This window comes from Eutrema salsugineum, unplaced genomic scaffold (assembly GCF_000478725.1).
Source record: "Eutrema salsugineum unplaced genomic scaffold, Eutsalg1_0 scaffold_11, whole genome shotgun sequence".
Lineage (NCBI taxonomy): Eukaryota > Viridiplantae > Streptophyta > Magnoliopsida > Brassicales > Brassicaceae > Eutrema > Eutrema salsugineum.
This window is the reverse complement of record NW_006256901.1, coordinates 4,300,924-4,314,388: the sequence shown is the minus strand read 5'-3', so window position 1 is coordinate 4,314,388 and position 13,465 is coordinate 4,300,924. Positions and strand designations below refer to the sequence as shown.

The 13,465-nt window shown below is 38.7% G+C and overlaps 1 protein-coding gene and 1 pseudogene across 1 annotated transcript; both read right to left on the bottom strand.

Moving 5' to 3' along the window:
• Positions 1–2,378: 2,378 nt before the first annotated feature.
• On the bottom strand, positions 2,379–2,963 carry LOC112089728. Its single transcript, XM_024160477.1, has one exon. The coding sequence runs from the start codon at positions 2,961–2,963 to the stop codon at positions 2,379–2,381; it is 585 nt and encodes a 194-aa protein (XP_024016245.1).
• Positions 2,964–11,134: 8,171 nt separating this feature from the next.
• On the bottom strand, positions 11,135–11,976 carry LOC18025962 (annotated as a pseudogene).
• Positions 11,977–13,465: the final 1,489 nt, after the last annotated feature.

Below are 13,465 nucleotides of genomic sequence, written 5' to 3'. Positions count from 1 at the left end.
TCAAAAGATGATGAAGACGCCTCTCGAGGGATAACAATTTAATATTTTTATCTTTTGGCTCAAGTCACATATTTCATTTCTTAATATATTTGGTAGCTCATGGTTTTTTATTTTTTAGTGTATTCTGCATGATGATGGAATCGAATGAGAAGGAAATTACTTGGTCTAAAGCAGTCTAGTGTTGATGTTGTTACCGCTCATTGTAAACTTGATTCTTTGTTTCTAAACTTCATTAAAGCACACATAAGGAACCAATCACATCTTTTTTATGGGATTCTCTTTGAATTGTTTCAGGGAGATTGTACTGAATATAATCCTTTTATTTATGATTTTTCTTAAATTTGGATAAAAATATTACATTTGATGGCTTTGATAAGGCTGTCAACCATGTAAAAAGTATATATTATATGTTAATAAATATTCCAAATATACACAAGATAAATACTGAATATTATTTTTGCACAGATTTATAATAAAAGTAAATGTTGATGATCAATTGTGGCAACAACGTATATATATAAAAAATCTAAATTTTACATAAATTTTCAAAATTTCAGTTACATTTTGTATATGCTATGGAGCTCATACTTTCTAACTATAAAAATTTAGTGATTCTAATAATTTTGATTTATTGCATGATCCACATGATAGCAAAAAAAAAAAACTCGACAAATCATGCACAGAGAACAAATAAATTCTTTTTGTTTTTATTATATAAAGAGCAACTGTGGATAAAATTATGGATTGAGTTTCATACAAAAATTCAATAAAAAAATATACATTGAAAAACATTGATAATATATTTAAACAAAATAATTGGCTTATGCTGCCAATATTTGTTTTGAGAAAATTTTCAATGCGATGAATCTTTGATTCTGTCAATCTCCAACTCAACGGAGATAATGAAAATATTGAAACACCAACATTAAAACACTGTCATTGTTTCTATCTCTCTTTTTCTCTATATGGTTTTTTAAAATACTTACCAACATAACCTCTGAAACAACAAAGAATCACAATCGATCTGCAAGATATGTGTGTGGAGTCTGAGGGTTATGATGGAGAAAATTTTATAAAGATCATATCAATACGTTTGTATTTGAAAGTGTCAATGAGATGGCATATAATAGATATGGTGGAAAATTACTGGCTCACTCAAATTAGACTTTATCGATTGCTTACATTTATCATTTGTGACTAATTATCTATTTTTTTTAAAAAAAATCATTCAGATTTCTAATATAGTATAAATAAATAAAAATGATAAAAATACAATAAATATATAATAAATAAATTATTTTGAAATTCTAACATTTGATTTACTAAGCATTTGTAGTCTGCACATGGTACGGGCACATGATCTTTATTGCTAGTTACAAGATATTGACATTGCAGATAGTGGGACTCACCCAAAATCCCAAGATCAAATACCCAAATCACAGCAAGAACCCAATAAAACTCTCCTACAGATGTCATTGTTTAAAGTCCAAACATCATTCAAACTCCCATATCCAAGGCAATGACCAAACAACACTGGTTCGGTTGTAAATCATAACCAATGTATACAAGTGGTTTTGAATATGATCTCTGTTATTTTTTTTATCCAACAGAGAAAACAAGTGGGAGTATTTTACCTCTCAATATCTACTTTTCCTTCACTCTATATCATTATCATCTCCCCTAAACCCTTCACTCTCAAGTCTCAACCAGTCAGACCCTTAAATCGCAATCTATCTTTAATTTTTCTTTTCAATTTTTCTTTCTAATCTCAAAACAAAAAAGCACAAGTTGTAAAAAATATTTTTGTTGTTGTTGTTGTTGTTGTTGTTATAAATAAATTTTATTTTCAATTCTAAAAAAGTATTGCATTGTGATACAATGTTATTCGAAACACCAAAGAGATTTCTGTTGTTCTTAGAAAAGAACGATCCTCTTATTATCTGAAAACTAAAACTAGGTCTGTTTCCATGAGAAACGTCCAAAACCTCAACAGCCTCTTCGACAAAAACCAAAACCACCACAACGACCACCTCTAAAATGACCACCAACGAAAAGACCACGACCACTTTTTTTTTTTAATCTAATGTTAAATTATTCAAAGAAAAAAAAGACTTTTTACAACTTTAGTCCAAACATTTCAATAACTAGAGCTTTGTTTTTTTAAAAAAAAATCTTCAAGTATGGGTTTGTCTTGTGTCAAACCAAACTTGCAATCCATCTTCATACTTCAGCACGCCACTGTTCCTGAGAGAACAGAGTTGATTTCTGATATTTTTGTCGATAATTTTTCTAAGCCGATATGATGGGGAAGGCTTTCCACCATGTTTGCGTTCATTTCTTTCCCTCCAGAGAGTGTGGACCGCAGCTTGGAATGAATATCAAAACAGATAGGTTGTTGTCTTGTCAAATGGAGGATTGAACAGTAGCACCGTAATCCTCTCCCAATCAGATACAAATCGATGCTTCAGCAAACCTTTCGCCAGCTGTTCCCAGACCTTCATCGAGTAAGAGCAAGAGAAGAAAAGGTGGTTCCTTGTCTCTATTGGTTCGTTACAGAGCACACACCCTGTATTGGCATTTATGTTCCATGTGGCGATCCTTTCTCCAGTGGCTAACCGATTTTGAAAAGCAAGCCAAGACATGAATGTGTACTTAGGAGTGGATTGTGAGAACCAAACTCCTTTGTACCAATTTACGCTGGGCTTTGCAGTTCGGATTTGATACCAAGTATCCCTAGTGACAAACTTTGCTTTGTAATTTCCATCTCTTGCTTTCCACTTTGCTACATCCTCATCGTCAGTCCCACTCTGTCTCAGTTTGTGTATCTCCAGCTCGATATCATTGAGTGTATGTTGGTGATGTCGCCTTCTTCGAACTGTTGCCAGGACCTCTCCAACCTTGGCATGCTTCTGAATCCCCAGGTCTAGGTGTCCACTCTCCCCAACAATTTCGTTAAATTTCATTAGTTTCGTTAAGTTTGTTTTTAGATTTCGTGGGGATCGTTTAATTTTTTTTTTTATCATGAGTTTAGTTTTGCTGTTTTTGTGATTTCTTCTAGAACAAGTTACTGCGAGTTTTTTTTTTAAAAATTTTCAGGTACCATGGAGCTTTCGGCTGAGGCGATGGAAGCTCTGAACCGAGCAATGTCTCAACAAATTAAAGAAGCGAATCAGGCCATAGCAACTCAGCTCACACAACAAATCGAACAACTCAATGACAAGTTCGAGACGAAGATGACTGATCTGCTCAAAGACCTCAGTGCAAGTGGAGAAGAGTCATCTCAAACTCCAACTCCTTCGGAAGCAATGCGCTTAGCAAAGGGTAAAGGGCACATAGGATCTTCCCGGAAACTTCCACGCCACCTAACACCTTCCGAAGCCAGGACTAAAGCTAAGTCCAGTCGAAGCCAGATTGGGGGCAGAGAGACTACGTTTAATCCGAGGAGGAATCCTACTGGTGCAGAACGAGATGGCCCAAGGGTAGATCGTCAGCACCGCCGAGAGGAATATATTGCTGGGCATCGAGTTACCCTGGAATCAGACCCAGAATACTATGAGGAGGACGAAGCTTCTGATCATAGCAGAGAAACTGTGAGACGAGATCGAGGCCGAGGACATGGTCGAGATTATGATCCTCTACGACAGCAGCTGCGTCATATCAAAATCCAGTATCCTCCTTTCCATGGAACTAATGATCCCGAAGCTTATTTAGATTGGGAAAGGAAGATGGAGTCTAATTTTCTGGTCCAAGGAACTTACTAGCTCAACAAGGTGAAGATTGCAGTTTCGGAATTTCATGGGTATGCGCTTCTATGGTGGGAGCAGTTGGGAGTCACCAGAAATCGCTTGAGGGAACTTCCAATTACTACTTGGGAGCAGCTCGTTATACAGATGAGGAAGCGGTTCGTTCCGGCCCATCATCAGCGCGAGATACTCAACAAGCTTAGGCGCCTTGTCCAAGGTACGAAGTCTGTTCGAGATTATTATCAAGAATTGGAAACTTTGCTCATTCGTGCAGATTTACGAGAAGGCGAAGAGATGGTAATGTCAAGATTTCTTGGAGGACTTAACCGAGAAATTCAAGACAAGGTGGAACTTCAGGATTTCGCAGATATACAAGAGATGGTGCATAAGGCTGAATTGGTGGAATCTCAAGTTAAGAGGCGAAATTTCAAGTCCACATTCACGCCTAGTGTGCCTAAGCCTAAGGAGATCAGCAAGCCAGCTTACTCCAGAGACATCAAACCGCCATCTACTGGAGTTAAAGAAGAAGCTAAAGCTGAGTTCAAGCCTCGAGGTGGCACTTCTATCAGCAATGTGAGGTGTTTCAAATGTCAAGGAATGGGACATTACTCTCGAGATTGCCCAAACAAGAAGGTTTTCTTGTTACATGAGGGAGGAGAGATAGTTCCTCAAGAGGATTCAGAGGCCGAATATGAATTAGAGGAAGAGGAAGAAGCTGCTGCTGTGGGCGAGATGCTGGTTGCCAGAAGGACTTTGAGTGTTCAGAGTCAACCTGAAGAGACTTGTCAGCGAGAGAACCTGTTCCATACGAGATGCTTCATTCAAGGAAAAGTTTGTAGCCTGATCATAGATGGAGGAAGTTGTACTAATGCTGCAAGCGAAGAGATGGTTAAGAAGCTCCAGCTCAAGACTATTCCTCATCCAAGGCCGTATAAGCTTCAGTGGTTGAATGACAGTGGAGCCTTGACCGTATCTCAGCAAGTGAGGGTTTCTCTATCCATTGGGAAGTATGAAGATGAGATTCTATGTGACGTCATTCCCATGGGTTCGAGTCATGTGTTGCTAGGCAGACCGTGGCAATCAGATCGTAGGGTGATACACGACGGTTACACCAACAAGCACTCATTCGAGTTCAAAGGTCGCAAAATTACCCTCCTACCTCTCACGCCTACCGAGATTTATCAAGATCAAGTTCAAATGAAGCTCAAGGAGAAGGAGAAAGTCGCCAACAGCCTCTACATAAACCACAGTGAATTTTCTAAACTCTTTGATCCTGAAATGACTACTTTTATGTTTGTGTACAAGGAATCCCTTGTTAGTACTAACCCTTCACAGGAGCTTCCTAGTGCTATGTTTGAGATTTTGCAGGAATACAAGGACGTTTTTCCAGTAGAAATTCCACCAGGGCTACCTCCAATTCGCGGGATAGAGCATCAGATTGACTTGGTACCAGGATCAGCCTTACCTAACAGGCCAGCATACCGAACCAACCCTGTAGAGACTAAGGAGCTGCAAAAGCAAGTGGAGGAGCTGATGAGCAAAGGCCATATCCGAGAAAGCTTGAGTCCATGTGCGGTTCCAGTTCTGTTGGTGCCAAAGAAGGATGGTTCCTGGAGGATGTGTAGACTGCCGAGCTATCAACAATATCACTGTGAAGTATCGGCATCCGATCCCAAGGCTAGATGATATGCTGGATGAGCTCTGTGGGTCGACAATCTTCTCTAAGATCGACTTGAAGAGTGGATATCATCAGATCAGAATGAAGGAAGGGGATGAGTGGAAGACGGCATTCAAGACAAAGCAGGGACTCTACGAGTGGCTAGTTATGCCGTTTGGCCTCACCAATGCTCCCAGCACCTTCATGAGAATAATGAACCATGCCCTGAGACCATTCATTGGCGTGTTCGTAGTGGTTTATTTCGACGATATCCTCATCTACAGTAAAGGTTTGGAAGAACATCTAGATCACATCAGATCGGTTCTTGATGTTCTTCGCTCTCAATCTCTCTTTGCTAATTTATCTAAATGTTCATTCTGCACTAACGAGATTGTTTTCTTAGGCTTTGTAGTAAGTGCAGGAGGAGTTAAAGTAGATGAAGAGAAGATAAAAGCTATCAAGGAGTGGCCAACCCCCAAGAATATTGGAGAAGTCCGAAGTTTCCATGGCTTAGCAGGATTCTACAGGCGTTTTGTTCGTGATTTCAGCACCATAGCCGCGCCTTTAACCGAAGTAATCAAGAAAGACGTGGGGTTCAAGTGGGGAGAGGCGCAAGAACAGGCTTTAACAGCCCTTAAAGAGAAGCTTATCAATTCGCCCTTACTAGTACTTCCTGATTTTACTAAGACTTTTGAGATTGAATGCGATGCTTCTGGTGTAGGTATTGGAGCAGTTCTTATGCAGGATAAGAAGCCCGTCGCTTACTTCAGCGAAAAGTTAGGAGGATCAACGCTGAATTATCCCACGTATGACAAGGAGTTATACGCATTGGTTCGAGCTCTCCAGACGTGGCAGCATTACTTATGGCCTAAGGAATTCGTCATTCATACCGATCACGAGTCTCTAAAGCACCTCAAGGGTCAGCAGAAACTTAACAAAAGACATGGGCGATGGATGGAGTTCACTGAGACATTCCCCTACATTGTTAAGTACAAAAAAGGTAAAGATAATGTGGTCGCAGACGCATTATCCCGGAGGTACACTCTTGTTTCGACTTTAACATCAAAGTTGATTGGATTTGAGCATATTATAGATCTTTATGAATCTGACACTGACTTTTCTGAGAGCTATGCGAAATGTCATAAGTTTGCCTGTGAGAAATTTTATAGACAGGATGGATACTTGTTCTTCAGTAACCGATTGTGCATACCACGAGGATCTATTCGAGAGTTACTGGTACGAGAAGCTCATGGAGGTGGATTAGCTGGACATTTCGGTGTCACAAAGACACTTCTTGGGCTACAAGAGCACTTCTACTGGCCGAACATGAAGAAGGACGTTGAGAAAATCTGCTCTAGATGTGTCGTATGTAAGATGGCTAAGAGTAAAGTTCAACCTCACGGTTTGTATACTCCTTTGCCTATTCCTTCTCAACCTTGGACTAATATCTCTATGGATTTTGTAGTTGGCTTACCTCGCACCAGAAATGGTAGAGATTCTATTTTTGTAGTTGTTGACAGGTTTAGCAAGATGGCTCACTTCATCGCTAGCCACAAGACAGATGATGCTGTGAATGTAGCTAACTTGTTTTTCAGGGAAGTAGTACGACTGCATGGAATGCCACAGGTTATCGTTTCAGATCGAGACACGAAGTTCTTAGGACACTTTTGGCGAACGCTTTGGGCTAAGCTGGGAACAAAGCTCTCATTCTCAACTACGTGTCATCCTCAGACTGATGGACAGAACGAGGTGGTGAATAGAACGTTGTCCACACTTCTAAGGACTTTGGTGAAAAGTAACCTCAAGACATGGGAAGAGTGCCTGCCTCATGTCGAGTTTGCTTACAATCACGCTAAGCATTCTGCTACTCTCTTTTCTCCTTTTGAAATTGTATATGGGTTTAATCCACAATCACCTCTAGACTTGATCCCTTTGCCTTTAAGTGGAAAATGCAGTTTGAATGGCAAGGAGAAAGCTGAACAGGTCAGAAGAATTCATGCTAAGGCTAAGGAGAATATCGAGAAAAAGACAAAGCAGTATGAGAAGCATGCCAACAAAGGACGAAAGGAGCTGATTTTTGAAGAAGGCGATCTGGTGTGGATCCATCTGAGGAAGGAGCGATTTCCAGCTGAACGAAAGAACAAGCTAATGCCCAGAGTGGATGTACCATTCGCAGTCATCAAAAGAATCAACAACAACGTCTATCAGATTGATCTTCAAGGTAAGTATGACGTTTCTGATGCTTTCAATGTTTCTGACTTGCTTCCTTATGTTGCAGATTCAGATTTGAGGACAAATCCTTTTCAAGAGGGAGAGGATGATATGATCGTGACCAGCTCAGAGGAGGAGGAACCAGAGGTAGCTGGCAGGATCACTCGTTCCAGAGCTAGAGAGATGGCTAAGGAGGCTCACGCACTCATTGCCACAGAGGACAGCGATCACCAGGAGGCTGGAGCTCACATCTTCAACATCTCTATCTTGAAGAATGAGGAACCCAGTAACAATGACTAGGTAACTTAGGTGATGATTCTGTACTCTTTTCCTTGGTGAAGATTTTGGAAGGCAAGGAGGTTCTTCTCCAAGGTTTTTAACGAGGCAGAAATCATTGCTACGTCGAGTTACTTAGAAGTTGTTACTAATGGGTAATAATGTGCAAAGTCACAATGACTTGTGCACTTAGTATTTTGGCGCACCACTTAGGATTTTAGGGACGCCTCGCTGTTTTTATTTTAAGTCAAACTTCCTGTTGTTTTTATTTAAACTTCATGTAGTTTTGTTTCTTTAGGGCTGCGATTTCTCTAAGTCTATATAATAGAGAAATCGCCTAAGTCATTAGGCAGCTTGGAATTTTTAACGTAAAAGAGAGAGCAAAGTTTGCTTTGATTCCTTGACTCAAAAAGTTCATTGAATTCGATTTTCTTACAAGTGATTCTTACAAGAAAATCTGCTACCTATCATATACTCGATTTCATCATCTTCTCTTCTCATCCTCCACCATATCCATCGAATTCATCCCTCCACCATCACTCGCCATCGATCCGCCAAGCCACCATCATCAAACCTTCATCACGATCATAAGCCATCATCACTTCATTAATCCGATCACCATATCACCATCTTCGACTCGATCCTCAAGCCATCATCACCATCGCATCGGCCATCACCACCCCATCACTTCATCGTTGTGATCTGTCCATAAAATCGCAGCATCTACAGCCTTTTCCTCAGAGTAGATCACCTTGGATCGTATCAGCTCGGGCCTTGGGTCTTGGGTCTTGGTGGGCCTTCGGCCCACAAAAGATGTTCTTTTTGGGCCACGTTTTGGTCAACATTTCTAATCCAAATTGTTAAAGTTTTTCGGTTAATTTCTTCACACATCCTTCAATCTCTCGCGTCTCCTTTCTTCTTTCAAAAGTAAGCGTCCGAAAGTATATCGTAGAATTTAGTTCGTCACATTCTATTATCTGCGATTATACGAATATAAGTTTTTGTATACTGGGATTCATTATCTCATCTAACCGCCACACTGCGGGAGATATTTTCAATTAAGGAAAGAGATCATCTCGCCTCCACTTCTCGTTTTTCATTAATCCGCTTTTATAAATAGTTTTTTCTGTGTCTCAAATCGTTTTCTTACATTGCAATATTTGTCTCCTCTAAATCTACTTCCTACAGTCTTCGGCTTCTTAACAGTAGGAGCTGCTTCACCATTGTTAGTGGATTTGTTGTCCATAGAAAAGATGAGAAGAGCGGCTCTAGGGTTAAAGAGAGATAGTAAAGAGAGACAGAAACCCAAGACAGCTGCTTAGGCTAATACAGGATAATTCCTTTGCTATAGAAATAATCTCAATAAATCTAGGGTTTTACTATTTTTTTTTTTAATCGTAATCTAGGGTTTTACTTTTATATTTTCTATTCTCTCCTATAAACAATAAAACAAAAAACGATCATGAATGGTGAGAGTCAATGTTATGTCATTCTGTTTGAATCAAATTTGGATACTTATAGAAACAGCAATGACAAACTTCTTTTAACAAGATCTCAGTAATCAACATATAGAAAAACCCAACACTTTTAACTAGAGCATCTTGTAGTTATTGAACATGACTCCCAGATGTTTACAATGCTACTTCCGTGAGACCTACTAAAGAGGTGGAGAAAGGCATCAGCTTCTGCACAAAATCCCAAAACAGATCGTTATAAATATAATTACATGCAGGTTTTGTAATGTCACTTAGCAATGTCAGGTTTTGGCTCATTCTTTTCTCTTTGACTCGATCCATGCTATGATGTCAACAAGTCCCAACTAACAGTTATCCTCCATCAAAATTTGGCTTCTCGAATAGCCCACTTAGTGAAGAGATGGATAAACGAGAGAGGGTTAGATCAAAGTTGGGAAACTCAACAACTCACACGTCTAGTTACGTGTATTCTTACACCTCACGGTAAATCAAGTACTTCTAGAGAGATGCATGATGGCATCAATACCCTAAACAAAGATCAATCTTTGAGGAAATCATAGAAATGCTTCAACATATAATGAATGAGCTAGGTAAACGTAAATTCGTAGTCATGTGGTCCGAGTAAAAACCCCTTACGACACAAGATTCTCTCAGAACAAAATGTGAACTTGATAAATATATATATATATATATATATATATATATTGTATAGTATGACAACAGCAAGTTTGAGATGAGGACGTACTCAGGAAGGACAAGCAATAATTATTAAGAGAAATATGGCCTAATTATATAATTAGTTAACTACTTATGTAACTTGCAATTTACATCTTTGTAATTAGGTCATCTATTGTGTATATAAAACGAAGCTTAACATGTAATGAATACAAACTTTTTAACACCAAAATAGGTTTTTTGACATGGTATCAGAGAAATGTTAGCCTAGTATTTCTGTCGAAGTTTCTTTCAAGCTATAGAAAGCCACATTACTAGTTCTGATCAGTTTCAACTTTCAGTGATAACTCTCACTCATTCACTCTCGTACTTTTTCTAGATTCGTAGAGGTTTGTTTTATTTTTCTTTTAGTTGACGTGTCTAATAGTGAGGACCTAGTGTTGACTGATGAGAGTGTTTTCTCCTTTTAGTCTTACTCTTTGACGTTTCCTTCTACATTACAAATCCCCCCACACTTCTTTCTTTTACGAAAATGACTTTTAAAAGAGTTGCGTATTCATTTGATCTAAATCATTTCGATCTATATCAAGTCAAGAAAATAGTACATTTTTATGAGCACACATGCACATCTTGCTTCAGCTAGACCAAGACCAAGCTCGTGTTCAGGCATGTATTTGCCCAACTCAAATACTGAAATACTATAAGGACTTATTTTTACTGCTTCATCATACAAATATACAGAACATAACTGCTCGAACCATTTATCTTTAATCATCTCAAAATCAAATCAATCCTCAATTCTTGACTACCAAAACACTTGGGTTTGTGTTTATCAGTTTATGTTTTGACTTCGTACAGACATGGCTTTGGGATATATAGCAAGTAGTTTCTTTCCAATAATTCGTTCAGACATGGCTCATCATTCATCTGATGCAGTGCCTAAAACATCTTAATGCCTCAACACAATACCAATAAATAGACATGTTGCATTTTTTTGTTTGATATACCAAAAATAAAGATGAAAGGTACCATTTTTTTATTTATTAGATGATTGATATTCTTAGTATATAGAAAATAGCTTTGACACTAAACAAGATTCAGTGAAACCTAGGAACAAACATTTGGAAACAAGTCTGTGAATATCCCGAAGATGTCATGATACTACACTCGTCTAGTTTGAACATACTAATCTCATATTCGTCCTCATCAGATAAGTAAATAGAGTTTGGGAGATATCCGTTAAATTCATGAGGGGAAACGGAGAAACAAGTATCGGTAGCCATCACAAGCGCATTGTCTCCCCCAGACTGAACTTGTACCCATTTCTTCAATTCTTCATCCACCTTGTAAACCTTGAAACCAACCGTTTTGGTATAATAGTTTCTTTGTGATAACTCGCATCTTGTGATCCCAACATCATCGTGTATAACTTTGTAACTTTGAGAATAACTTTGAGGATTCACTGACCTAACTTTTATTTTATGAAAGATTATCTTCAAGGAGACGATCGACAATGTAACACTCAACTAAGGTTAAGTCTCTACAAGAGTCATTAGTGATGTTTTCATAGAGTGAAGGTCCATACCTGAAGATGTCAAAAGAGGAACTAATCCACCAAACAATCCCATTCGAATCCAAGGCGTAGGCTAGCCCTCTATGGATCATAATGTCACAGAATCGAGCCACTTGGTCTTTGATTCTAGACCAGATTACTCCGTTCCAGTACCTAAATCTTCCGGTCACAGCCGACTCCAAGAAGTCAAATTTTTCCCCTAAGTACCAATCTTTTGAACCCAAAAGCTTGTTTCTTCTTTAACCAGTTTTGAACAGCATAGGCTGGTTGAATCTGGAGAACTTTGAATTTGGAAAAATCGATATTTTCGCACCAATGACGCAAGGGGAGGCGAGAAAGAGGGTTGAGTAGAACGAAATGTACCATAAGTGAGTCCGGCTGTGTCGCATTTGATCAGCCACCCTTGGTTTGAGGAGGAGACTCGGAAAAAGGAGGTGTGAGATAGAACTTCCCTGCAGCAGCTTCTTGTGCTGTCATGCCCTTTATCTTCAATAACTCTCCATCTACTTCGGGATCTGTTATTTACACTCATCTTTTTCTTGTTTAGACTGGTGGATATAGTGACTAATGATTCCTACGGTAAGTTACACTGCATAAATAGTCTTTAAGAAAAAACATGGATACTCAGATTTTTGGAATAGCATAAAGAGATTCTTCTTCTCCTATTTATCAGGTCGGGTTTAACATGATGAAAGTGACCATAGGAAATGTTACAATCAAACAATGGGATCTTTGTGGTCAACCAAGATTTTGCAGCATGTGGGAACGTTATTGCCAGCGCTTTTTCTGTGATTGTGTAAGGATCTTAGACTCAAGTTTCTATTCTCTTTATATCCCCCACAGTTTTGTTCATGTATGTTGTTGATGCTGCAGATCCTGACAACCTAAGTGCCTCGAAAAGTGAAATCCATGATTTATTGAGCAAGACTTCGCTTAACGGTTTCCCTCTCCTGGTTCTTGGAAACAAAATTGACAAACCTGGAGCTCTGTCCAAAGAAGCCTTAACCGATTGTATAAGTTGTTTCTTTATCTGAACACTCCAAAAAGGCATCAATATTTAGCTCGAATCTGATTGTTTTTTTTTTTAAATTCCATTGTGATTTCAGGGGGCTTAACTCGCTTACAGATAGAGAAGTCTGCTGTTTCATGATATCCTGCAAGAACTCTACCAACATTGATCAGGTCATTGATTGGCTCGTAAGCATTTAAGAAATCAAAGAACTAAACGTCAGTCTTCTTGATCTTCTTAGTCCTCCTGTGTTGTCTGGTTGAAGACAATTTTTTGTGTGAAACAAGATTTGTGTCTATTTTCTTTTCGCTGCTGCTAGTCTGGTTTGTTCTGGCTAGGTCCAGTCTTTGTCTCTGTATATTAGATGTGGATTGTGTTTTGTTCTTAAGCATTTGCAATTTTGAAAACGCAAAAACACAAGTGGCTCACTTCTATAAACTTCCATAAATCTACGGCGCTCAGTAGAAGACTTTAAACTTAAACTCAAGGAAAGAGCAATAAGCTCTGTGTATGATCAAAGGCTTTATTTATTTCTCTTCAAACCAGTTTATGAATGGGTCACGAGAAACCTGTGATGCTACTAACAAAACAGATAAAACTGAAAAATGGAAAAAGGTTTTACATATTTGTCTGAATTAGGACACGTTACAAGCTGCAACACTGCTACTAACCAATAAAAGACTTTAGCGATTATATGACTCTACGATGCAAGGTTAAAACTTGACATTGTGAGGTTTCACTATCTGCAAACATGAAGATATATATAAGTATTAAAAGTGATTTGCCTTCTGTTTTGTTGAGAAGAACTAATTAACTTACACAATCAAACGAGCTCTTAATCCTTAC

Bases quoted from the DNA above. Each gene is read 5' to 3' on its own strand.
- LOC112089728 (XM_024160477.1), bottom strand. From the start codon at position 2,963: ATGAAATTTAACGAAATTGTTGGGGAGAGTGGACACCTAGACCTGGGG.